General features: G+C 38.1%; 1 protein-coding gene across 4 annotated transcripts; it reads left to right on the forward strand.

Moving 5' to 3' along the window:
• The first annotated feature begins 21,163 nt into the window (after nucleotides 1-21,163).
• On the forward strand, nucleotides 21,164-27,451 carry LOC104421905 (ultraviolet-B receptor UVR8). 4 transcript variants are annotated; one of them, XM_039303722.1, is made up of 11 exons: nucleotides 21,164-21,600; nucleotides 22,259-22,332; nucleotides 22,430-22,514; nucleotides 22,701-22,832; nucleotides 22,918-23,154; nucleotides 23,294-23,530; nucleotides 24,016-24,059; nucleotides 25,083-25,265; nucleotides 25,535-25,614; nucleotides 26,820-26,863; nucleotides 26,975-27,451. In XM_039303722.1, the coding sequence occupies exons 1-11, from the start codon at nucleotides 21,390-21,392 to the stop codon at nucleotides 26,986-26,988; spliced, it is 1,341 nt and encodes a 446-aa protein (XP_039159656.1). In that variant the 5' UTR covers nucleotides 21,164-21,389; the 3' UTR covers nucleotides 26,989-27,451. The 4 variants fall into 4 exon arrangements, with proteins under 4 accessions (XP_039159656.1, XP_039159655.1, XP_018719871.1 ...); XM_039303721.1 differs by having other exon boundaries at nucleotides 21,166-21,600; nucleotides 23,300-23,530; nucleotides 25,524-25,614; XM_018864326.2 differs by having other exon boundaries at nucleotides 21,166-21,600; nucleotides 22,430-22,511; nucleotides 22,698-22,832; nucleotides 25,524-25,614.
• The last annotated feature ends 393 nt before the right edge of the window (nucleotides 27,452-27,844 follow it).

Raw genomic sequence — 27,844 nt, forward strand, 5'->3', positions numbered from 1 at the left:
GAAAGGTGTGGTTCCATCAAGGAATCCATCCTTATTCTTGGTCACAAGCATTTGTTGGAAGTACTGAGCCCAAGCATTATAGTTGTCAGGGCCAACGAGCTACATGTTGATAAGTTACATCTCCTGTCCATCGAATGGTGAAGTGTAGAGCGTGTTGCTGGGTTCTAGGTGGTGGCCCGTAGCTGGGTCGGCAAATGGATGGAAACCGGGTTGCAATCCTGGGTAGGGATTCATTCCCTAACCCATCGGGTTCAAGTTGGATTTGTGACCGAAAGGTAGCCAGCCTGCTCCATTGGGCTGAGATCCAATGCTGGCATCTTCTCCCAATGGCCATGTTGAGCCCACTGCTAATCAGGTCCAACAGCCCACGAGCTTTGAATTGGAATCTATTGCATTGGTGGCCACTGAGTTGGGCCACTAGACAACTGGACTGAGGGGTACTGAATGGGAACCTGTTCCTCTTGCGGTAGATCAATCTGCTTTGAAGTTTGATTCTGTAGTAAGTTGTTGTTGGACGATTCCTCCACTGTAGGCAAGATGGTTTCTTGGTCTTTGTCAGTGCTTGACTTTTGATTCTGATTCTTGGGCATTATATCTAAAAAAATGTTATGAATTCCTACTTGATGTGTCAACTTGTTTTGCAGGATGAGACTTGCAACAACAAAATTGAAAAACTACTGAGGACAATCCGGAAGAGTTCGCAAAAGCTAGGTTAGAGCTGAAGGCTCTGATGCCATAACAAAAAATGAAGAGTATTGGGAAGTTGTAATTGTACTGCTCTGTGTATCTTTGTACATGCACATTCCCATATTTATAATACAAAAAGAGATCAAAGAAGGATAAATGTGATTACATTGCAATTACATTTTCCTATTTTATTTTTTGAATATTCTAAAGATATATTATGACTGAATCAATTATCCTCTAATCTCCATGATTAGAATCAAAGTTGAGAATAAAATCAAAACCTTCTCCAGCAAAAACCTCACCGAAAAAGTCCCAAATTCGTTCATCAAAGCAAGTAACGCTTGAACTCATGATGTAGCGTGTAAGAATATTAGCCTATATCGCTTGGTCACTACTGCTGATAGTTAAAAATAGAAGTTCCTAACATCGATACGGTTAGATATTTTGAAGGGGTGAGGTCCCATGTGGATTTGATAGAAGGGAAGGATCAAATAGCGTGACATAATTGGCCCAATCTTCTCGTACACATGAAGATTAACATGTTCCCCCACCTGCTACGACAACAATGCAATCATATCAAATTATTGGGTGTCGTTTGGGACCTCATACAAGCTTAGCAACCATACGATCCCAGTGACTGAAAGAAAGCATTGTCATGTCGGAGAAGGAAAGGGCCACCAAAATCATGTTGCGCGGGGTACGACGTCGCCCCGCTGCCTTGCCGGGCTCAAATCGTGTTTTGCATTGGCCAATCAATGGTCCACATGAAAGATTGGTTCAGTGAACCCTCACCCATCCACCACTTAAAATTCTGGTGGTTTGCTGCTTATGGGTTGGCGTGTCAAATCCATGTTTTACCTGCCATGTCCAATAAAGTGGAGTGGTGTAGAGCTACCCATCACACATCAATCAACAATTACCGAGCATTCGGAATTAAATTTACGGGCTAACTACATATATGAAGTACTCTAATTATGGTAACATTAAGTTTCTCATTGCTATGCTACCAACAGTGGCACACTTAAAATGTGTGTAAAAATATGGGAAATGCTATAATATGTACATTTTTATGGGAAAACTTACCTAATTAGTCATAAATATATTATACGAATACTAATTTGGTTCTAAACTTTCTAATTTTGCTAATTTAGTCATAAATTTTGCACGAATTTCAATATTGTTATTCCAGTCAATTTTGAACGGAAATAGTTCACATGATAGTCTAATAATTGCAAGTTGTCCTATGTGTATGTGGTACACTACCATGTTAGTGATTTCCAGTGAACATTGGTTACAATAGCCACATTGGAATTTCACTCAAAGATTTAGAAATAAATATGCAATAGTAAAAAATTCAAGACAAACTTAGCCTTCATATAGTAAATTGAATGACTATGGAAACATTTTTCCTAAAAAAATCACTTGCACCACTTACAATTATCAAATAGAAAAAAATTCATTATTGATAACAATTTATGTCTAAACATTTTGGTAATTGAGATATTTTTTGTTGATTCTATTTTGTAAGCGATCATATTTAGAAAAATATTTTCCAAATTATTTATTTTCCACAAAATAAACACGTCACTAAGAAATTACAATTCTTTTTCCTTCCCCAAAAAAAAAAATTATCAATGAGTTGCTTTATGAGTATTGTGTTCGACAAAGACTATTCTATTAGTGGGAAAATTTAAATTAATAGCTTTATGTCATCTGTCACCTATTTCAAATTTACAATTTGAATAATTATTTATCTTATAAATTACCTTAACAAAAAATTTCAAATTTTGAAATGTTTTTTTCTCTTTTTACATATATGTTTATAAATTCTTTATATTGTGTCAATATTTTGGCCATACGTCCATGTAATTCACATCTTCGTTATTTTGTTTTTTCTCATAAGATTGAGAGTATGAAGAGATAAAATATATTTTCTTTATCTTTCCATACAACCTCAAGTGGTTACACCAAATCGAGAAAAAAAAATCTACAAGCCTGATTTACGCTTCTTGTGAAAGAACAAAATTTTCACAATAAAACACTACTTCGATGCTATGTTACTTCAGAAATGAAAAACAACATAACCCACCGTTTGGAAGCAAAAATTTCTGTTTATGATGATCATATTAGTAGTTCAAAATATCTTTAACTTCATATTAGTAGAGGGAAATTTTGGGCCTAAAAGAACACAGCCTTCTATTTAAAACCCACATTTTTGTTGGGAGAAATTTAGATGCAACAAACATATTTACAACGTCAATAGTGATATGAGGACCAGGAAAAACAAAACATTTCCTCTCCCACCCTTTCTTAACTTTTCTTTGTCTCTTCCGCTTCTGGTGGAGAGGGATTTTACCTAGATCTCATCCTCCCCTCCTAGCTGCTTTTCATTTATTTCTTTTTGTTTATTTCCTTACTCTCCTAATCTAGTTTTAGATTCGGGAACTTACTCTCTCGATCTTAAATATGGGAATTTTCCCTCCAATTTAATTCTATATTAGAATTTTAATAAATGAGTACCTTGCCGCCAATTTTAATAATGCTTATAGCAATTTCGATGTCAAATCTATACTCGTTCAACGTGTTTTAGTTAAAAGTTTTGGTGCTTCACATTAGCTATAGAGCTAACTCTTATAGATGTTAAATATGAGCTTCTTCAACATGTTAATGTTGTTTCTGTACGGTGATGGTGTTGGGGACACCAAACTTAGGCCTACACTGCCACAAGGTAAAGCTATAACTATAGATAGAGATCCCAGCATGTCCTTACCACTAATGATACTGTGTATTTGGTGATCAAATGCTAATCATTTTACTTGGATGTAGCCACTGTCCTTGAAGGACGAACTTGTGATTATCTTTGTCAAACATACTATGACAATATGCCTTGATTTTTTTTTTTTTTTGAATTGTTTTGAAGCTCTATGAGCTTGCTTTGTTATTGTAACTTTTGAGATTTCATATCATGTATTATTTTGGTAATGAATGAAAAAAAAATGATAATAAAATAAATCAATAGTGATCCCTCTCCTATTATATGATCTATTAGAGACTTCAAATTTTTTTGGTAAACTTTCGATGATTGGAATTTACTTACGTCTGACAAACCATAATGATATTTTTTGAATTAAAAAAGTGTTAAGTTTTTATTGTTATCAAGAATTAAATATAACGCTCCTGTTAATTCGAACTAAGTCGATATTCATTCACTAAATGGCTCCCATAATATCACAAGTTGGTTTCACATTTTGAGAGAACATCTAATAGACTTCTGCTGCAGTACCTAATTGAGGCATATCTCAAGAAGAGTGACTTCTTGACTACTAGCATTTGATAGGGTTGTGGTAAAGTGTTTGCTAACCTCAAAACCTTAGGGTTGTAGGTGGTATAAAATGACTATAGCCCATTTCGAACTTTTTGTAGCGTGTGTTGGACCCTGTTAACGCTAAGAAAGGATCGCCAACGCTGGTCACCCCTTGCACCCTTTTAAATTTTAAACCATAAACACAAGACTAAATGGCTCTACAATGAAACATATCATGATTTATGGAGCAATAAAATATTGTAAGTTATTAGCATTGAGAAAAAAAACAATCATTATTTGTTGAAAATAATGATAAATGAACACATTATTATATGATGTCAAAGAGTTTCTAACTAAAAAATGTTTAAGCAAGACCAAAAGCAAGTTAAATGATTTTACTTTCTATTTTTAGTTATACTTCAAGCATTTATAGCTTGACTTTTATTCTATATAAATACCCTAATTCTAACATGGCACAAAATAAACTTTAATATTTGAACAACCGCGCACGCATGCATAGAAAATCATATACATTAAATATTTAAGGAAATTTAAAATCATTTGGAATATTTTAATTTTAATATTATAAAGAAAAATTTCTTTTGTGAAAAAGTATAATTAAGCACATTTTCCTTAAAGGGAAATCCAAGAGAGCAGGTTGTGCTTGCATGAGAAGCGCTTTCTTTTCATCTCACTCCCAAAAAAAAAAAAAAAACATAAATCAAAAAGGACGTCAAAAAAAAAGTCTCCCAATGATTTATTAATGGGAGAAGCATACTAGAAGTCCTGAAACTTGTCATAAAAGCTCAACTGAGTCATGAAACTTGTCACAAAAGTGCAATTGAATGTTAAAATTTTTAATAAGTACAATTAATTCCTAAAATACTTTAAAAATGAAAATCAAGTTATAAATTTTATCAAGTTGATGAATTGATTCTTTTATTAACTCCATCTAACTTGACAGATGGAAAATATTAACAAGTTTTATAATACTTGACTAATAAGTTTTAAAACATAATTGCATGTTTTTAAAATTTTAAGATTTAATTGTACTTTCTTGATAAATTTTAAGATTTATAATATGTTGTTGTTTTTTTTTTGTTAGTTATACTCTATTCCTATTCTACACTCACTCTCAGATTTATAATATATTTATTCTTCATTAATACTAGCCATACAATGATGGGACCTGAATGCAGAGAGTCCTTTCCCTAATGCTAATGCGATCACACAAAAGTTCGCACCATCCAAACTCCCCAAATTGAATTGAAGCCGCAGGTGGAGGGCAACAGGTGACGTGCGTTCCATAGATGGCCAATCTCTCTAGTCCAGAACTTCCTGGGGTGGGAGTCGAGCATAGACCGTTGGATCACACCAGCGTGGAAGAAGATCCACCGCTCAAATTCTCGCGGGCCCCACTCTCGGGCGCCACCGATCACTGCACACGCCCCTTCTCTAGCCATAGGATGATCGGCTGACCCCCATCTATTGAGCAGGAAGACATGGGTTTCCAGTGGGGCCCTGGGACCCATTCCCCTTTGGGGCCCATATCAAATGAGGCCCAAGTTCATACTTTTCGTATTGGCTTTGGGGGCAATATAACGAATGGCCTCACGGATCCGTACTCAATTCACCACTTAAAAAAAACTAGTGGCTTAGGGTTTACTTCGGCTTTGAATCCTTTGGTCTGTGTTCATGTCATGCACGATTTGATTGGGACTGTCGATCCGTTCGGATCTTCCGGGAACACACGTGCGCCTCATAACTGGTCAAAGCCCAACCAAAGCAGGCGGCATAATCGTGATTGAACACTTGGCACTTGGCACAACTAATCAAGTTGCCGGAAAATTGGGAAGAAAAAAATAGACCCGATGGATGCACGTGAGCCCGGTGCACCATTTCCTTTGATTTCAATGGATTTCACATAGGTCTCACATAATTAAGTAATTATGGTGTATTAGGTTCGGATGCACTTGGCATGCCCAACATTAACTCCAAAAATGTAGGCAACTTATTTTGACCTTCTAAAAGGGTATGTAGCATTAACAAACTAGACATAGCTTGTAGAAAAATATTTGGTTTTGATTGCAAGTTGACCACACACATTATTACTCATTGAACGGGTCCGTCGCCCCACCCCATTCCAATGCAAGTGGGAAGCACAAGACCAGAGGTACACTTCAAACCAAGTTAATCCTTCACAAACTGACCATGATTTCCAATGATGGCAGATGGAATGTAAGCAAGCTTCTTCCATGAATTTAATTTATTTCCATTAATCTCGAACTTCCGGGTTGCAAGTGATTGTGAAGTAATTATGACTCATTTCAAACATTTCATAACGCATGTTGGACCCTTATAGTTGCTTTTAAGCAACTGCTAATGTTGGAGGCCCCTTCTGCCTATTTAAGTTTCAACCATAAAAAGAAATACTACATGGCTTGACAATGAAATGTATCATGATTCATGGAGCAATAAATTATGGAAAAAACTGTAATAACATTTTGAAATGACACACCATTTAGTGAAATAATGCTAAGTACACATTTAATATTTTTAATTAAGAAATTTTCAAGTCCAAAACAAGTTAAATGATTTTACTTTCTAGTAGCACAAATGTACCGATTTAAGATTTTTACAATATTAACTATTTGTAATAAATCAAAAGTGTCAAACCTCATGAGAGGTTAGAGTGATCGGTCATGGTGATGAAGATGATCAATGAGTTTGGAAGTAGTTAGAACTTAGAACTCCACTTGAGCAATGAATGACTCTCTATTTGTCTCACAAAAATCTTAGAAGTCTTGAACCCCACCAAAATAGTAAGGCTCACTATCTCGCAAGTGGGCTCGGACTCGTGACTTGGTTTGTAGGACTATTAGCTTGTATTGCTGGGCAACCACCCTATCAGTGAAAAATAGGCACTCATATCACGAATAGACATTGATATTTTAAATTAAGGAAATGGAAAAAAAGGAGGAGAAGAAGAAATATAAGAAGAAGAGGAAGGTGAAGGTGAGGTCCCACATGGATCCGATAGAAGGGAAGGATCAAATAGAGTGATATAATTGGCCCAAATTTTCCCGTACATACGAAGAAGATCAACATGTTCCCCGTATCTGATTGGGCTACAAAGCAATCATATCAAATCATTACAGGCTTAGCGACCATCCGATCCCAATGGTTGAAACCAAAGCCTAGGTATGCCGCGAAAGGCTTCCCGGATCATGTTGCGTGGGGTACGACGTCGTCCCACCGCTTTTGATGGCTCAAATTGCATTTTGCATTGGCCGGTCGACGTTCCACCGCGTCTTCGTGAAAGAGTGGTTCGCTGAACCCGTTACCATCATCCACCACGTAAAATAAATTAAATTCTGGTGGTTTGCTTCTTCGGGGTCAGCAATGTCGACTCCCTGTTTTTACCTGCCATGGAGTCCAATCAAGGAGAAATTATGTAGAGCAACGCATCACACGCCGATCAACCGATACCAATCATTCGGAATTATATTTTTCTCCTCCCCTCCTTCCCAAAAAAAAAAAAAAAAAAAAAAAAAAAAAACAGAGATGTTTTCAAATTGATGTTAACATTTGTGGATGCAGTGTTCTGAAAGCACTTGGTTGTTTCTTCCCATATCTCGTGAAGATATGAATTTACGAAACATCATTTTCTGATTATTTAAACAAATGAATTATGAGCAAATTAAAATATATGAACTACTCTAATTATGATAACATGAAGTATCTTATTTCAATACTATGAAAATGGCACACTTACGTGTGTATGAAAGCATGAACAGTACTATCAAGGATACGATTATAAAATGAAGTAGTTCCTACTAAGGAATCACACTTTATCTCTTCTTTCCAAAAGAATTGTCGATCTATCATTTTTATGAATATTCAATTAATGAAAAAATGTGTAGATTGATCGTTTTATTTCATCTGTCACATATTTCAATTTTAAAATTTGAATCACTTTTTGTTTTACAAACAATCTTAGCAAAAAGATTTCAAATCTTGAAATAGTTTTTTTCACATATATGTATGCAATTTCTTCATTTTGTATCAATTTTTTGGCTGTAGCGTTCGTGTAATTCACACCTTTGCCATCTTGTTAGTTCTCAGATTTTTTAGAGTATCAAGAGATTTCTTTTATCTTTCCTTACAACTTTAAGCGGTTATGCTTGGGAATGACCGCCTTTAAAAATCGGGAAAAAGAGTACGGGAACAAAACCAACTTTCTATTAACTCCTTTAAAATTTTTGTTCATCTTTCAATAATTATAATTCACTTATGTGTAAGCAGTAATGATATTGTTTGAATTAAGAAAAAGAGTTGTTTTTAATGTCAGCAAGAAATAACTGTGTTGCTTTTGTTAATTCTAATTTCTAACTTCTTGATATTCATTCACTAAATTGTTTTCATGACATCTCGAGTTAAATTCACATCTTTGAGCAAACCTTTGACTAGCTTATACTATATTGCCTTGTGATGACATACCTCATGTAAAGAGGCTTCTGACTGATAGCATCTTGGTAGGGCTAGCAATGGAATTTGTCGATCTTGAACTTTCAGGTCGAAAGTGGTATGGAGTAATTATTGTCCATTCAGACAATTTACATAGCATGTGTTGGACTTTTATGGTAATGCTCTTAAAGGATCATTAGCTTCAATCGCCCTTCCCACCCTTTTAAATTCTAATAGTAAAAAAGAAGAAAAAAAGTAAATGGCACTACAATGAAACAAATCATGATTCATGGAGCAACAAAATATGTTAAAAGATAGCTTGCATTTAGAAATGACAAACACAGCTTAGTGAAAAAAATGCCGAATAAACATTTTGTTATTTGATGTAATCAAAGATTTTGTAATTAAGAAATGTTTAAGCCATCAAAAGCAAGTTTTTTTTTCTTTTGGTCGATTCTACTCTATCACTCTCAAACTCTTGTTTTGCTTCCTTGCGAGGCATGTGAGTCAAAACCTACACATGAAATTAAATCGTCTTCACCCCACCCTCTTGAGAAGGTGGGGATTCGAATCCCCCCACCTCCCCCTTCCCATATTGCAAGGGTGGCGTGGTTCCATCAAAAGCAAGTTACACAATTATCTATTTGTAGCTCTACTTTAAGCATTTGTAACGACACTCTCTTTCTATTAATGCCCTAAATCTCTTGTTTGCAAAAAGAAAAGGAAAAAAAAAAAGAACCTGAATCTAAATAAACACGCACAAAATCTTATGTATAAATGCTTAGCTTTTCTTTTGTTGAAAAAGAGCTATATTCATCATTCATAATCAAAAGTTGATAGATTTACTAAAAAAATTCAAATCATAATAAATCTCAAAGACTACATTTGACAGTTAAGATAAAATTTGGAATAGGATAAAATTTATTGTATCCTACATTTGGTACACACTCAAGATAGGATAAAATCGAATATGAGTGAGATACAATCCCAATAAAATTATCCTATGGGAGAGGTTGGATAAGGTAAATAGGATTTCTAATATTCATAATAAGAAAGTTATTTTTTTCAAATAACAATCTTCTAAATTAATAAAAAGTAAAATCATATTTCAATATAAATAACATTTGAATTCTAATATAAGAAATTCAAAATAACAAAAAATAACATTTTGGTTTTTTAATTTAATCTTATTTTTTGTTTATATATTTGAATTTAATTCTATCTTATAATATAAACTCAATATGTAACTATAAATATATATCTATATTTATTATATATTTTGGGTATATTATTACAATTTACTATCTAATAGAATTTTATTAGATAATGATGGAAGGGGAAAAAAAGAAAATAATTAAAAAGAGAGGGAAAAAAAAAGCAAATAGTAATAAAGTAAACAAGAGTATCGCGAGAGATTTTTACCATTTTCATTTGTAAACTTTTACATTCATATACATTGATATGCCCTTTATATCAAACAATACACATGATATGATGTGAATATATTTGACTTTAACAAAATCTCTACAATTCACATCCTATCATATTTAGTCATATCCGATTAAAGTCGAGACAATCAAACACAGCCAAAGGGCCTTGCCTGTGGCAAGCGAGGCCAATTGGCTTGGGCATGGCTGGTGGCTGGGGGTCGGCCATCGACAAAAGGAAGAAGAAATAAAAAAATTTGAAAATTTTGAAAAATTCAAAAATATTAAAATATTATTTTAAAAAATTAACTTTAGTGCCTATGTGGCACCTATGACGTTCATGTCAGTGATTTTGGACCAAAATTGGTATAATGGATTCAACTAGCAAAAAATGAAAAAAAAAAACTATGATTCAATTGATAAATTAAAAAAGCAATAAGTTATAGGATTTTTTGGACAATTTTCCCCAAAAATAGTAAGGCTCACTATCTTGCAAGTGGGCTCAAACTCGTGACTTGGCATGGTATGTAGGAATAGTAGCTTGTACCTTGGGCAAACACCTTGTCAATGAAAAATAGGTGCTCTACCCTAAATATGCTTCGATAGTTTAAACTAAGAAATTGGGGAAAAAATAAGAAGGCAAGGATAAGGTCCCACGGAGATTTATTTGGTAGAAGGGAAGGATCAAATAGAGCGACATAATTGGCCCAATTTTTCCCGTACAATTGAAGATCAACTTGTTCCACTCATCTGATTGGGCTACAAAGCAATCATATCAAATCATTAGGGGCTTAGCAGACTATACGATCCAAATAATTGAAACCAAGGCCTAGGCATGTCGGCGAAGGGCCTCCCGGATCATGTTGAGTGGGGTACGACGTCGTCCCCCGCTTTTGCAAGGCTCAAATTGCATTTTGCATTGGCCGGTCAATGGTCTACCGCGTCTACGTGAAAGAGTGGTTCGGTGAGCCCTCCATCATCGTCCACCCCTTAAAATAAAATTCTGGTGGTTTGCTGCTTCGTGGGGTCAGCAATGTCGACTCCCTTTTTTCACCTGCCATGGAGTCCAATCATGGAGAAATTATGTAGAGCAACACATCACACGCCAATCACCCGATGCCAAGCATTCCGAATGATAATTTTCTTTCCCAAAAAAAGAAAAAGAGACTTTCAAATTGATGTTGATGTTTATCGATGCGGTGTTCTAAAACCACCTAGGCATTTCTCTCCATACCTTGTGAAGTTACGGCCTACAAAACATCATTCTCTAATTATTTAAACAAATAAATTATGAACAATTAAAATATATGAACCACTCTTGGAAGATCATTTTTTACAACCGAAAATGGCACACTTACATGTGTGTGAAAATGTGAAAAGTACTATGGACTATGCAATAATTTAAAGAAGCAATTCCTGGTATTAAGGAATCACACTTTATCTTTTTCTTCCAAAAAGAATTGTTGATTTGTTATTTTTAAGAATATTCCAATAATGGGAAAATGCGTGGATTAATTGTTTTATTTTCATCCATCACATGCTTCAATTTTAAAATTTGAATCATTTTTTCCCTTATAAACAACCTTACCAAAAAAAATTCAAATCTTAAAACTTTTTTTTTTCTCTTTCTACTTATATATAGGCAATTTCTTCATTTTGTATCGATTTTTTGGTCATACTGTTCATGTAATTCACACCTTTGCCATCTTGTTAGTTCTCATATGATTGAGATCTTTTCTTTATCTTTTCTTACAACTTTAAGTGGTTATACGTTGGTATGAAAGACAATTATAAATTTCTATTAACGCCTTTAAAATTTTTGTCCATCTTTAATAGTTACAGTTTACATATGTGTAAGCAGCAAAGACATTGTTTGAATTACAAGAAAAAGAGTAGTTTTTAATGTTATCAAGAAATAACTATGTTGCTTTTATGAATTCTAACCACTTGATATTCATTCATTAAATTGCTTTTATGAGAGCTCGGGTTAAATTCACTTCCTGAGCGAACCTTTAACTTGGCTTGTGTGACATCGTGTAAAGAGATTTATAACTGTTAGTATCTTGAAAGAGTCAGTAATGGAATTTGTTGATCTTGGACTTTCGAGTCACAAGTGGTATAGAGCAATTATTGTCCATTTCGAACAGTTCATAGCATGTGTGTGACTTTTACGGTAATGCTCTAAGAGATCATTAGCTCTGGTCACCCTTCCCACCCTTTAAGGTTTTAATCGTAAAAAAGAAGAAAAAAACTAATGGCTCTACAATGAAACAAATTATGATTCATAGAGCAACAAAATATGTAAAAAATGCTGAATTAACATTTTGTTATCTGATGTAATGAAAGATTTTCTAATTAAGAAATGTTTAAGCCCATCAAAAAACAAGTTAAATGATTATCTATTTGTAGTGCTAGTTTAACTTCTCTCTCTCTCTCTCTCTCTCTCAAATGTCCCAAATCTCTCGTGACAAAAAGAAAAGAAAGAAAGAACCTGAATCTAAATAAACATGCACCGAATCAAATGTATAAATGTTTAAGGCTTTTGTTTTGTTGAAAAAGAGTTTCATTCATCATTCATAATGAAAAGTTGATGGATACACCAAGTATTTTGAGTTAGAGACCCTATTAGAGGGGAGGGTATTTTGGATTTAGGCTTCAACAACTCGATCCATAACCTTATATTTAGTCCGTTGGCAATGGGCTCGTTGAACACCAATAAATCGCTTATGGCATTCCTTGGTAGGCATGTGGAGATCCCAAAGTAACTGATCTATTATACATTGTGTCGAATACTTTTATTTCGAAATTAAGAAATATACTTTTTACGTGATGGTAAAATAAGTATATCTTTCTAAAAATAAGACCCAAATAGATGGGCTGTATATATTATTATATTACAGAAGTTGAAAAAGTATTTTGGCAATTCAATACAAGCCATGTGATGATGGGACCCCAATGCAGAGTTCTTATCCAAATGTGATCGTACAAAAGTTTGCGTCATCGACACTCCCAAATTGAATGGAAGCCGCAGGTGGGCAACGAAATAACGTGCGTCCCAAACATGGCCGACCTCCTCGATTGACTGTAAGATCACACCGGCGTGGAAGAAGATCTACCTCTCAAATTCTCGCGGGCCCCACGCTCGGGCCCCCACCAATCACCGCACGCGCCCCTTCTCTAGCCCCAGATTGGATGATTGGTTGACCCCATCAAATGATTGACCGGGCGGACACGTGTTTCCAGTTGGGCCCTAGGACCGATTCCCTTGGGCCCATATCGGATGTTGATAGTCATGAGGCCCAAGGTTTTTGCTATGCTGCGGTTGGGGTAGGGGTAGGGGTTGGGGTTGGGGTTGGGGTCGAGGGAACGAATGGCCTCACGGATCCGTACTCAATCGACCGCTTAAAAACTAGTGGCTTAGGGTTTATTGCTGCTTCGAGATGTTCCTGTTTGTGTCTCGCAATACGGTCGATGTGTTCAGTCGGCCAGGGACAATGGGCCGGGCTTGCGGGCCACACGTGCGCCTCCATCACTGGTCAAGGTCTTTGGGGTTGGGACGCTCGGCACTTGGCAGAGCTTGTCCCGGTAGCCAGAAAATGGGGAAAAAGATTTCATTAGGTGTGCCGAATGCCCTAGTGCACCACGGCCCTTGATTTCGACGGATGTCACGTGGATCCCACATAATGAAGCAATTTTGGTGCGATAGGTTCGTATGCACTTGACGTACGCTCTAAAGGGGTAAGGGTGTGTAGAATTGGTAAACTATAGATTGCTCGTGGGATAGCGTTCAGTTTTGATTGCAGATCTGGCCACACACGACTGCTCATTGGACAAGCCCATCACCCCTACTTCACTCCAATGCGAGTGGGAAACACAATGCTAGCAACACACTTAAGTCAAGCCTGTCTTTTGCGAAGTGACCAAAAACCCTTGTGATCGAAGATAGGCTATAGGCAATCCTCTCGAGAAACTTGTAATCTCTTTAATTTGATCGTTTGTTTACACTCTTTTAGTCACTTGTGCTACCATGCACTTTCCTCTCTTATAAAAGGATCCCATGCACTTTTTTTTTTCCTAATCTAACTCTCAACCCATTCTCATTTTTGTCATATATCTTTGCAAAGCATGAGAGTCAAACCTCATATCTAAAACCAAATATCTCACCTCCAACCGCTTGAAAATGTAGGAATCAAACTCCTCAACTCCTCATTCTTATGTGGGAAGGGTGGCTATTAGAACAATCCTCAATGATTGATCCCATGCACTTTGCATGATTGTAAGATAACTCCTTTCAACAAATTTCTTAAATGGGTTTATGCTAAAAATTTCGACGTGGCACAATAAGTAAAGAAATTTAGATAACAAACTCGCGAAGCACTTTCTATTTGTAGGGAAAAAATAATAAAAAATGAACCTTCCGCAACAAGCTTCCCCCCAAAACTGTTTAGGATAAGAGACATAGATGAGAAGAATGCATATAATCTAAGATATGCCTATTTTAATGTTCTACTCTACCATTTTTTGAAAGTGTCTATACAAGAGTTATGAATGATGGTAACATTTTACAAGAGAATTCTAATAAATTAGTTGTCTCTATATTCCATAGAATCACTAGTACGGAAAACCTTTTTGATCACCGCAACAAAATCACAATAAATACGAGTAAGTTTAGAATGTTTTTTCATAAGATAAAAACTAAGTATAATGAGAGTGATCATCCACAAAAATAACAAAATAGTGAGAGCCACCCATAGTGGGGGTGGGAGATGGTCCCCAAGTATTAGGGCAAATGAGATCAAAAGGAGCATGAGTAGGCTGCGCATGGTAACCTTCCCCAGCTCAAAAATTTCTATTCTTCTCTTCCCCGAAACAAAAAAAGAATAGAAACCTATTTGATAACGGCAAGTTAGTTTTTTGTTCCCGGGAACAAAAAGTTAGCCCGAGAATGGTTTTGGAATAGAAATGAGAAGTAAAAAAAAGTTGCTTCTTGTTCCTGAACAAGTTTAAGAAATAAGTTAATTTTTTTTTCTTTTATTCTTTTCTTGCTGACCGCCATTGACCGCCGTTGACCGCTGCCCGCTGCCGCCCGCCGCCACCGCCACCCGCCGGCCGCCGTCGCCGCCCGCCGGCCGACCGTCGCCGGGCGGAGGCCGACCGACCGCCGCCGCGGCCGATCACCACCGCCGCCGGCCACCGGAGGCCGACCGACGCCGCCGCGCCGCGTGCCGCTGCCGCCGGACGACTGCCGCTGCCGCCGATTGCTACTGGCCGGCACCGTTGCTACCGCCACCGCCGGAGGCCGACCGACCAACCGCCGCCACCGCCGCCGGTCGCCGCCGAACGCCGCCGCCGCCACACGTCCCCGCCGGCCGACTACCGCCGCCGATTGCTGCCGCACGGCCCATCAGCCGCCGTCAACCGCCGGGACACCCGCGCCGCACGCCCCCGCCGGCCGATCGCCGCCGCTATTGCCGCCGCACGGCCCATCGCCCGCCACCTCCCACGGCCGGCGTCCTATAATGACGGCAAACATGATGGGCCGTGCGGCGGCAATCGGCGGCGGCAGGGACGTGCGGCGGTGGCGGCATTCGGCAGTAGTGGCGGTCTACCGGCAAAAATAAAAAACAAATAAATATAAAAAAGAAACTGTTTTTTACCAAACGCATTTCTATTCTTTTTCTATTTCTAGAGTAAAAATTTTGTGTAGTTACCAAACGGGTTTTTTTACATAGAAATTATTCCCCATAATAGAAATAGAAAAGAACTATTTCTGAAAAGAAATTGTTCCCCAGCCAAGAAATGTTCTCATGCGCACCCATAGATTCCCTAGTCTGAATTGGTGAAATATGATGTTTTCCCAACTTACAAGGCAGGCAACCAAAATATTTAATGTTGATAGAACCTAAATGACCACTTAAAATCAAGAAACTAAATTAAGAGAAACAAACATTACCAAACCTATAAGTTTCGGATGACATTATGGCAACACAACCATGAAAAGAGATCAGAATATTTAGGGAGAAAAGCTAAAGAAGCGTCCCACTTTATGGCCTATCCCAAGTGTTTGTCTCATCCAAGAATCATGCACATGACAACCATGAAAAGAGAAATGAATATCAAAGCCAAGTTCACACAATTGTCCAACAAATATCAAGTTTAAGAGAACTTAGGAACAAAAAAAAGTTAGGTGAGAATAATATAGATGTGTTAATGTTTCCTGTATGACTAACTCTCAACTGTATGAATGAGAGGTGCACATGAAGTGAAAGATTTAGACTGAAATAAAGTAGAGTTGGATTATATGTGATTGTAGCAAGGAATTTTTTTTTTTTTTAAACCATGAATCAGAAATACTTGGAGTGTCAAACATAGCAGAAGTGTAGGAACGAAGGAGCAAAAGGCACTAGATTCTTGGAGAATAGAACGGAAATCTTTAAAGGATAGCGTGATGGACGATCCATGTGTAGAAGTCTATAGTAGCAGCACGAGCATGGACAGGTAGGAGGACCTCAGTTGCGAGGTTAGTTGGCCAATCCTATGGACTGCATATGTTGTAGTCAATAACAATTAGATGCCACATGGCCATGTCAGGGATGATGTTTGCAAAATGGTCTACGTAAGGAGGAAGAAAAGTAGCAAGCACCGCATCTATAGGTGTGGAGATTGACACAATAGTAAGTTGTGTTTTTAATATAACTAGTTGAGTCTCCTCAATCTAAAATTCCAATAGAGATATGTTCACTAGAAGTCTTTAAACTTGTTATGAAGGTGCAATTAAAATCATAAAACATTTATGTTTAAGTCCTAAAGTTAACATCGTTAATTTGACTAATAGAAAATGCTAACGTGGTACTTTTTTAAATTAATTTTTATTTTCCACATGGCATTTCTAAATTAATGTTTATTTTCTACATGGTTTTTTTTTTATTCAAGTCTCTTTAAAATTAGATTTAAAAACTATAAGAAAAAAAGCTAAAATTTATTTAAAAAATAAATATGTAAAAAAAAAAGGGCAAGGTCACCATAAAGCACTTCCGTTGCCACTACACATCGCCGATTAGGCCTCGCCTTGGCTAGGTGAGGGTGGGCAAGGGTCGGCCACCCTTGCTTATGGCCAACAACCGTCATCGGCCCCTCTAGCAATGGGCTGCAAAAGCGGAAGCGCCCACCAATGACTCTGTCCTTTTTTTTTTTTTACCATTTTGTTTTTTAAATAAATTTTACCTTTTACTTTTTAGTTTTTAAATATAATTTAAAAAATGAATAAAAATAATAAAAATTCCATGTGAAAATAAAAATTAATTTAAAAATGCTACATCAGGATTTTTCATTAGTCAAATTAATTGTATTTGTTTTAGGACTCGATTGCATCAATCTGCCAAATTTTAGGATTTAATTACATTTTTTGTAAGTGTTAGAACTCAATTACACTTTCATAACAAGTTTTTGACTTCTATAAACATATCCCAGTTCTGACACAACCATCTCAATACAAGGAAAAGCATTTCTATGCAGAGGGGAGGCTCTCACAAGTTCAAACTCATCATTTACAGCCATAAAAATTACATGACACATACAATCATATATTCATAAAATTTGCAAGCATCACTAGCCCCCTCCAAGTGCAGTCCAGTCATAAAAAAACGAATCCCTAACAGCTAACCTAGCTCCTGATGCATGTGACATAAATTCCTCAATAGCTTATTCTAATGGGCGATATCTAAACTAGAATAACGATTGGCAACAAGATCCCAAGCTTCCTTTGTCATATTAAAAAGGCCAAATTGGAGTTAGATAGATGGGATTGAGGTGCTTTGAAGCCATGTGAGAATTTGATGATTTTTGCTATCCTATTCTTCCAAACAATCCACAAACTTAGCCTTTGTTTCTTCAGTAATTTTAGTAGGCGTACAAATATCTCCAGTGATATAATGCCAAAACTAACATCCTTTCAAGAAGTTAGATATTTTATGAGTCCATAAAATATAATTGAAACCATTCAAATAGTCTGAATGGGCATTGAGACGTCCATTATATCCATGATAAGCACTTTGCCAGTATAAACCAGCAAAATCCGATATGTCGAGAGCAGATATGGACAAAACAAGGCCAAAAATGAATATAGGATGTTAGAATACCTTAGGAATTAGGCAAGAACACCAAAAACAGGTCTGAAAACGATCGCATCGGTCAGAAATGCAATGGAATCAGTCTGGCCGATCTAACCTAAACCAACCAATGGCTTGTCAATAGTCAATGGTTAGAGATGATGTGGCACTGCCGTAGCAGATGACGTCAACATCGCGCAAGACCATTGATGCGTGTAGGCACGTGTCTTAGTGGAGATGCATTCGGCGGCAATTGGATATGAAATTTCATGAGCTGCCTTGGTAAAAGGTAGGGGTGAACATGGTCCGAGTTGGGCCAGTCCACCCCCTAACCCTAGGACCAGCTCGCACAGTACTGGTTTTCAATTTTTTGGACCGAAAACTAACCTTATTGAGCTTGGGACCGAAGATCGAACCAACCCAATGGGTTTAGTCCAGTTCCAGGGTCAACCCAGGACCAACATATAATTTTTTATTTTATTTTTTGTATTCCTTAAAAAAGTGATTGAGGATTAGAATGACCTAATGGGATCAATCCTGTTTCAAGGTTAACTTATGACTAATTAATAATTTTTTATTTCATTTTTTGTACTCCTTAAAATGGCAATTGAGGAATGTACTAACCCAATGGGTTTGATGATGAGCAAGGTTAACTAAGAAAAGCAAGCGGTGAGAGTCAAGTGGGGTGAGCATCGAATAGAATGAGCATCGAATGTCGAGCGGGGAGCAACAAGTCAAGCGAGCATCGAGCGGCAAGTAGCACAAGTGACCCAAAGTGAGTGAGGCGAGTGTCGAGTGGCGAGTAGAGAAGTTATTTCTTTCAATTTTGGCAAATTGAAAACTAAGAGGACAAATAAGACAGAAGAGAACGAATGTCATAAGGAGTTATTTATACCTCACAAAAACATTTTTCTCCTTCGTAAATTATGACTATTAACGCCGTAAAAGACATTAAAAATCTCAGTTATTAAAGAACAATGTAAAATTACTTAAACTCCTCATTAAAGAGCTGTTTAATGTTGTTTTTTTTTTTTTTTTTTTGGTAAGGAGAGTTGTTTAATGTTGTTGACGTTGTTTATTTTAAGATTTTATATTATAAATAATATATTAGATATATATATTTAGGGTTGGTCTAGATTGGACCAATCAGGAACTTTTAGGATCGATGACCAACCCGCACAGTACTAGTCTAGGAATTTTAGAACTAAGGACCGACCAGTCTCCCTAGGAACCGGATCGGAACTAGTAGGGTTGGGCCGATCTAGGGTTGGTTCAGGATTAACCCTAGACTGATACTCACCCCTAGTAGAAGGCAGTGAATTGTGGGTTGGCGTTGGTTTTTTAAATATGTGGCAAAAGATGGCCAAATCACTACTAAATAGTGGCAGGCTCCCTAGGTCTGAGATGCAATAGCGCATGGTGGCATTCGTTGGCGATGAAAGTTCAGGATTTGGTTTGTTCAAGGGTCGTGAGTCCAACGATGGTGTCGATTTTTTAAAATGAGTAGTAGAAATATGTCCAACAACAACTAAATATCTCAATCTTGGTAGAAAATAGGGAATAACATGGCCGGTGTGACTAGCATCATAGCGGCCACCGTACAGCAGACTAGATGGCCATTCCTCAAGTAACAATGGCTTTGCTATCAAGTTGAGATATGTGGTTTATAATAAATGAGATGAAATTTTAGTATATTCCCAATACCAAATGGAATATAAGCCCTCCCTTATATATAGGGTGAGGAGGCAATTGGGTTTAATTACAATAAATGTAAACTAAAACTAACCTAATCTCAAATATATATAACACTTTCACTTGTGTAAATTATTATTTTAAGGGTATGTCTGTTTTGACAAAAGTATTTTCACTTGATTAGTCATTTTTTACAAACTAAGCAGGTGAAAGTTCGAAAAACTAATTCTTGAAAAATACTTTCTAGTCAATGAAAACATTTATTCATAATGTTAGGAAATTAAATTCATAAATCTAAAGAGGTTGCACCTTCTGAAAATTGCTCATCTCGAATTTTTAATATTTTATTTTATTTTTAGTTAAATTCATAAACATTTATGATTAGTCATTTTCTTTCTTTTATTTTTTTTTCCATATTTCTCTTCTGGTCGTAGGGCCTTGATGATAGCTAGCGACTAGTGGAAGAAAAAGTTAAATAAATAATTAATTAAATAATTAAATAATATTTAAAAATTCAAATGTTTTAATGGCTTGAGATAAAGCCATAAGATTTAAATTATTTTCCAAATGAGATTCAAATATCAAAAACGTTTTCAGTCACATATCACAAAATAAAAGGAAGCTAATCATTTTTCCAAAAAATAATATCATGAAATTTTCCCTTAAACAAAAGTAATCGAAACATTTTTAGGCCACGACAATCACTTTAATTGGTTGGGAAAAAACCTATAGTGGGCTGACTGCCCAAAAAACCGTTGGTATTGTGGGACCCGACCCTGAAGTACACGTGAAATCCACAAGATGAACGCAGGTGATCTGATATAATCCCGTCGGTCCGAGTGCCGCGGAGAAATTCCCAATCGGAAGAGGAGCATAAACAGTGGGGACTGGGGAGTTAATAAATTCCAAGGGCTCGAACCGAACGGCGTTGGAAGTTCACGCACCCAACGGCGTGCATTCCTGAAGCGCACAATACTAAAAAAGGAGGCTGGGGAATTTGCAGGGTCCCACCGATGACGTGTCCCGAGTTCTCCTCCAACAAAAATAAAAAAAATTAAAAACATTAAAAAAGGAAACAAGGATGACCCGGGGGCGCTGCGTCGGACACGTGGCGGGCCACTTTGATTGGGAGAACCAAGGGCGCGACGGCAATCGGGCCACGCCACCAAAGGCGCGTGGCTTCTCCAACGCGCGGGTGGGAACGTTCTCTGCTTTCGGGCGGAGGGGGGAAAGGAGAAAAAAATAAAAGGGAGATAAACGAAAACAGGGGAAGCGACCACCTGCGCTTCCAGAAACTTCTGGGGAACTCGTGGCGGAGAATGGCCGAGGGATCTACCCGGCCAGGACGGCGCCGCGTGTCCTGGTGACCACGCGAGCATCCGACGTGGCGTCCCCCATATTCCTGAAAATGATACGCCCCACCCCCCCACGGTGCGGGCCCCACCCCGTTCGGGGCGTGCCAAAACCCAACCCGCTGGCTGAGAGGGGGGCGCGATTGAAAGGAAAGAGGAACGGATTCCCGATTTTAGGGCACCCTCTCGCGCTCACGAGAAAACGCGAACGAGACACTTCTTCACCACCCCAACGCCACTTCGACTCTCTCTCTCTCTCTCTCTAAGGCTGTGGGAGCTGAGTGTTTTTGGTCGTTTTCGTGCTCTATCCCTTCTTCTCGTGGACTCGCCGGGGAGCGGAGGGCGAACGGAGATGAATGGCGAGGGGACGGGCGACGGAGACGGGACCGTGAAAATGGAGGAGGCCCAGGAGAGGGTGGTCCACATGTGGGGCTACCTGCCCGGCGCTCTGCCGCAGAGGGCACCCCTCCTCTCGCCAGTGCCGGTGAGGACGAGCGCCGCCACCGCCGCCGCCTGGAGGGACGTCTGCGGGGGCGGCTGTGGATTCGCCATGGCCATTTCAGGTTCCTCTCCCTCTCTCTCTCTCTCTCTCTCTCTCTCTCTCTGGTGTGTGAGGCTAACAGCTTCCTCGCAATGGTAATAAAAAATACATGGGAGGTGTAGGAAGACGAATGGTCTCTCTCTTTTCTTCTTGCCATTTGCTTCTATTGGAATTTGATTGATGGACATGTGGAAGAAGCTGCAATAGCTGTTTTTCTTTTTTCTTTTTTTTTTAAGGAGTTTTTCCCCTTTCAGGAGCCACATTTCTGAGAAAGTGACGATTTATTGACTTTGCGCATGACTCTTCCATTGAATATTAGTTTGGAACTGTTGATGGAGAGCTTTTTCAACTTCACAATCTTCTCCGTCTGCTTTTGGTTCGTCAACTTCTGATCTCTTTATACAGAATTTAGTCATGTGAATTGGTATCAGTTCTCCTTGTCCGCTTCTACTTTTATGATTTGAAGTCGCGATTGGAAACCGGCTATTTCGACCTAGCAGGCCTTACTCTTGCTTAGTATGGTCAACGCCCCTAATTCCGGGCGATTCTATTCTTGAATTTTAGTTGATGAGATTTTGGACCATGTTCTGTACATTTTCACAAAGGGTGTTTCGGCTCGAATTTTGGATTTTTTCCGAGTAAGTTGTGCCGGTTCTTTCTCACATTTGTCATTTAAACAGATTCGGGGAAGCTCATAACATGGGGATCCACAGATGATCTTGGTCAGAGCTATGTGACATCTGGGAAGCATGGGGTATTTAAAGCGAATGCATGATTCTCTAGTCCATTAACTTTAATCTTTGATTTCCTGATTATCTTAAGACTGCATTTCTGCTATTGTATTTGAGAAGGAAACACCAGAGCCTTTTCCACTGCCTACTGATGCCACTGTAGTAAATGCCGCAGCTGGTTGGGCCCACTGCATTGCCGTTATGGGTATTAACTTTTTTTCCCTTATTGTTAGTCTAGTACATAACAGAGATTTTTAAAAACATTAGGTATGCCACCAGGAGTTTTGGTATATGAGTAGTTTCCAAATACTTGCTTTTCCGATTGCCCTGTTTCTGGGTGTTTCTTACGTGCGTGATTCAGTTCATTAACATCTTAAGCTGGTAAGCGCAGATAATGGAGAAGTTTATACATGGGGGTGGAAAGAATGTGTTCCTTCTGGGAAGGTTTTTGGTGACCCAACAATTGGGGGGAACCTGGAAAAGGAAGCTCTAGAGAGGCAAACTTCTTTCTTGACCGAGCAAGGTGATTTTTAGTGATTTCTTTATCAGCAAAATCGAATTGTTTTATGGATTGTTATAGACTAATTTGTGGTTCGACGCCTTTTTAGTGAGCCCGCAATCTCAAGGCTCGAAGTCAAGTGGGGGAAGCTTATCTGGGGTAGACAGTAAAAGTGCTGGAGAAGAGAGTACAAAGCGAAGGAGAATATCAACAGCTAAGCAAGCAGCTGAAAGCTCATCATCTGCTGATGAGACTTTGTCGGCATTCCCATGTTTAGTGTCCTTGAGTCCAGGAGTGAGGATTGCCCTTGTTGCTGCAGGTGGGCGCCATACTCTTGCATTGTCAGGTAATTGTGCAGAAGTGGAATTATTAGTCTCCCATGATGACTTTTTGGTCGTACTTTTCTCTTAATTGAAATAGTATTTGATCTTGAAATTTCATCATATATACTGCCATGCTTATAATCCTAGTTCTGAAAATTCCAGATGTAGGTCAGGTGTGGGGTTGGGGATATGGAGGCGAGGGACAGCTTGGTTTGGGATCTCGGATACGAATGGTGTCCTCTCCACATCCTGTGCCTTGTATTGAGTCTTCATATGTAAAAGACAGATCTATGGGCTTTTCGAGAGGAAACATGAGTTCTGAAGGGCAGAACTTTAGAGTTCCTGGGAGCTATGTGAAGCAAATTGCTTGTGGTGGACGACATAGTGCGGCAATAACAGGTGCGTGCTCAATAGGTTTTTGAAAAACCGAGGAAGCATTGGTTCCTTTAGCAGATATTTTTGTAGAGAGTGATCATGTCGGGGTTATTGGACTGAGGTCATCTTGAAGCTATGGGACTTAAGTCCAAGTATTTAGAGAACATCAAAACCACATTCTACAAACCTATAAAAATAATTTTCGCCTGGAGTTGGCAATATTCTAGTTAACTTGGGCTGGCAGTGAGATTATGATGTAAATCTATGGTCAATTGCGTAGGAGAAACTCTTTTAGTTGTGACTGAGGCAGCTTTGATATTGAAACTTTTTACGTGATTGATAGTTAATCTGCTGTCGCTACATTTAGCATCTGCCATCTAGATCATTGTTGGCTCTCGTCTTATGTATTGGCCTTGTAAGTGAGTCATAAGTTATGTGTGGCAATGATCTCCTGTCAGTAAGCATAATTACACAACATTGACATGGATATTGTTTATTGCCTTCAACAGATGCTGGCGCGCTGCTTACATTTGGTTGGGGACTCTACGGACAGGTGAATTGTTGATAATGGAAAAATTGATACTCTCTCTCTCTCTCTCTCTCTCGTGGCAATGATGCTTTTAACCTAACCATCACCTCCTCCTCCTTAAATAGTTTATAATTTGTGGTTGGTCCAGGTCCATGTCATGTAATGGCATTCTTCACTATGAACCTGAGAATAAGCTTTAGCTGTTTGAATTGTATGATGTTTTTAACCTAACCACGTCCATTATAGTTTATAATTTGTGGTTGGTCCAGGTCCATGTCATGTAATGGCATTCTTCACTGTGAACCTGAGAATAAACTTCAGCTGTTTGAATTGTATGTAGATCTTGTATGGCAGGCTATGCACGGACATCATTTTAAAAGAATTTCCCATGTTGCTCTGTTTTCGGGAATGATGTGTTTGACCCTTCTTTACCATGAAGTGTAGCTAAATGGCAGTCTTTTTAATAAAACATGAATGCTAATTACTATTGAAAAAGATGATGGTATAAGATGCGTTATATCGTCTTTTGTAAAAGTTGCCATTATGAACTAGTGCTTTATGCCTTGTTCTCTCACTCAGCAATTCTATTTTGTATAGAGAGGATAGATTTTCTGCTTTTGAAAAACCTCTGTTTGACAAAAATACATATTCGCATGTGCAAAATGCTTGAATGAATTTACAAACTTCTAAAAAGCTCTGGTGTTTCTGACTATTTGGTCTTATTCAGAGTCCAATATTCCATTGCTACTTATACAGATCTCATTGCTATAGTGGCATGTGTAACACTTCCAGCTATGTTGGTGAAAGTAGCCATCATAAAAATAGTATTAACTGTGTCTGGGCTCAACATGCAGGTAAAGTAGAAAATGGTGGAGAAAAAAGCACACTATATGTTCAAGATGAGGACCACTATAAAAGGGAATACTTATTCTATTCTTCTTGAATATAAAGCTCTGTTTAGTCTGATGTAAATAAGTTGGCTGAGACTTTTTCACTTAGTCTCTTAGAGGATTAATGTTGCTTTCTTTTTTATGTTATTTGGTTTAGTGTGGGCAAGGGAGTACGGATGATGAATTGAGCCCAACATGCGTAACTTCTCTGTTGGGCATCAGAATAGTCGGAGTATCTGCAGGGCTTTGGCATACCGTATGTGTTTCTGCTGATGGTGATGTCTATGCATTTGGTGGGAATCAGTTTGGGCAATTGGGAACTGGGGTAGATCAAGCTGAGGTACGCTAGAATCAGTTAAATGAATGTTTGTTTTCTATATAGGGATATATTTAGTTTCTTTAACTTATTGATTAGTTGAGTTCCAAGGAGTTATCATTTAAGCACAATGATATTTTCATTCCACTGGGCATTTTGACGTGGTGTATTGGGAACCTTCCTTTTTAGCTGACTAAAGCCCCAATCCAAGTTTTATATTGTTCTTCAACTAGTGGACATATTTAAATATGATCTTAATTGTCTCCTGTATTTCTAAATCAGACTCTCCCCAGGCTCTTGGATGCTCCGAGTTTGGAAAATATCAATGCAAAAGCTGTATCTTGTGGAGCTCGTCATACTGCATTAATTACAGGTCAATTGACTAGTGACTTTTTGTCTTCTTCTTCTTCTTCTTCTTCTTTTTTAAATGAATAAACAAATTGGTAATCTTTCAGATGAAATTTGAATACATTTAGGTGAAGAATTTCACAAAGTCAATAGTGAGTGAATGTCACAAATATTGAATGTTATCTTTGCTCTTGGAGAGACCCTTTAGTTTTTTCTAAAGTCTCATCAAACAAAGGAAGTAGGAAGTATTTGGTCATTCCTGTTAATGATCTACAATTAGATCTTTGGTTCCTTTTGTCCTGTATGGATTGCTTCAAGGTGAGACTGCATAATTGGATTCCTCTGGTGGGGTTTCAACTCCAGAAACCATCTCTTGCTCACTAACTGTTAACCAAGATGCTTTGGTGCCGCCCTTAGATGACAAAAAAACATGAATATAGAAAGTATTGTGGAATTTCTTGTAACGTTAGCATCTCAACTTAAGTGCCAATGTTTGAAAACCATACTGAAGACCAAACCAGATGAATCAGTTGTACATGGTAATTCTGAACCCATTGAACAGGCATGCCTTTAGCTGAGATGGTAAAGCCCCATGTTTTCAAACTAGAGTTCCAGTGTTTGAGTTCTACATGTGCCATTTTTCCAGAGTAGGAAAGTGAGTACATTGGAAAATTAATTAGTTGCCCGTAACTTCTCAAGAGTGGACACAGCTTGAGTGGCTGTGCATCTTCCCATCTTAAAGGTTAGGTGTTTGCATTCCCTGGCTCACAGACACAACCATTTAATTTTTTTTTCTAAAATCAGATCTGGTCTAATGTGGGATCAGCACAGTTATTAATTGGTTCAACCTTCAGCCGGTATGTATAAAATGATCTGGTCTGGACGAGGCTCTTGTATCAAGTCGAATGGGTTTACCTGGCCATTTTGGTCTGTTTTCAACCATTATTGAGTACTAAGCAGTGGCTCAAAACGAAGGGTGTAACCAGGGCAAATGGTGAGGCCATCAGGCCTGTTTAAAATTTTGTATGTTAAGAAAAGGTTTTTCTTCCCTGTTATGTCTGTGATTTTTTGTGCCCATCTCTTAATTCAGCATCCTTTGTTACCAAGACTGTATTCACTATGTTTATCTTTGCCTCTAGCTAAATACTTGCCTATATAATTTATGCATTTATATAATTTTCTTTTGGCCATAGCATGCATTATGACTTATCTTTGCTTTTGTTCTTGAAGAGGATCGAAAAGTGTTTTGCTGGGGATGGAACAAATATGGTCAGGTAACCGCATAGCTATCTGGTTGAATTTTTTAGTTGTAGCAGTTTTCTTCATCTCCCAGTCTAATGTGCCGATTTCCATTACTTTGGCCATGGACTACATGAACCAATCAGCTCGGATTGGGTGATGTGATCGATCGTAATATTCCCTCACAAGTCAACATGGAAGGCTGTTTACCAAGAAAGGTTGCATGCGGCTGGTGGCACACTCTACTTTTATCGGAGTCGCCCACTTGAGATTTCTCTATGGACATTCTTTGGAGCCTTGGCACAGTTTTGTTAGGTTAGCAGTTCGTCTGACCATTAAGATATATGTATATGTATATACGTAGGGGATACGCATATCATATACATATAAGCATGAAGTCAATTCTTTTTTAGGTATAGCAGCAAAGTTGGTGTCGCTCCTGTAAAGTGCATTCACCTGCAAGCTGTACAAGTTGATTCTAGATGATTGTATATTCCCAACTGCTAGATGTAACTAGTTGTATCATGCCCCAATGCTTTCTTACATTGGCGGGTTGCCATGGGTTTATCGCTTGAAGTTTTCTGGTTGCTGGAGTTCCTCCTAATTTAGGTTTCTTTCATCAAGCCGTTGTTTGAGCTTTTCTTCCTTTTTTTCTTCACTAGTCGCCTCAGGCTAGTCTTGATTTGCATCTGGCATGCATGTTTTCAGATTAATACACACGGACAGTGCACCTGTGAAAAATTTGTTATATGGTAGTGCAGATCAAGTCATTTGCGACTTGTGTGGAGAGCAAACTTCTTGCAGGCCTTGAGCGAGAACATCTTGCCCGTAGAGTCCGTGTTGAGGTTGCTGCTGAGTACACATGGTTACCGTGTTGAGCTTTCTGTGAAGAAGAGGGGAAGAGAATTAAAATATAAATTAGATTATTTGTTCATCTCTTCTGGGTTTTTGTCAACCTGCAATTGCTGCTGCTTGTTATGCTTGGAGTTTCTTTTCTTTTCGGGTCTATTCTCAGT

The sequence above is a fragment of the Eucalyptus grandis genome, chromosome 10 (genome assembly GCF_016545825.1).
Source record: "Eucalyptus grandis isolate ANBG69807.140 chromosome 10, ASM1654582v1, whole genome shotgun sequence".
In the NCBI taxonomy this organism is placed as follows: Eukaryota; Viridiplantae; Streptophyta; class Magnoliopsida; order Myrtales; family Myrtaceae; genus Eucalyptus; species Eucalyptus grandis.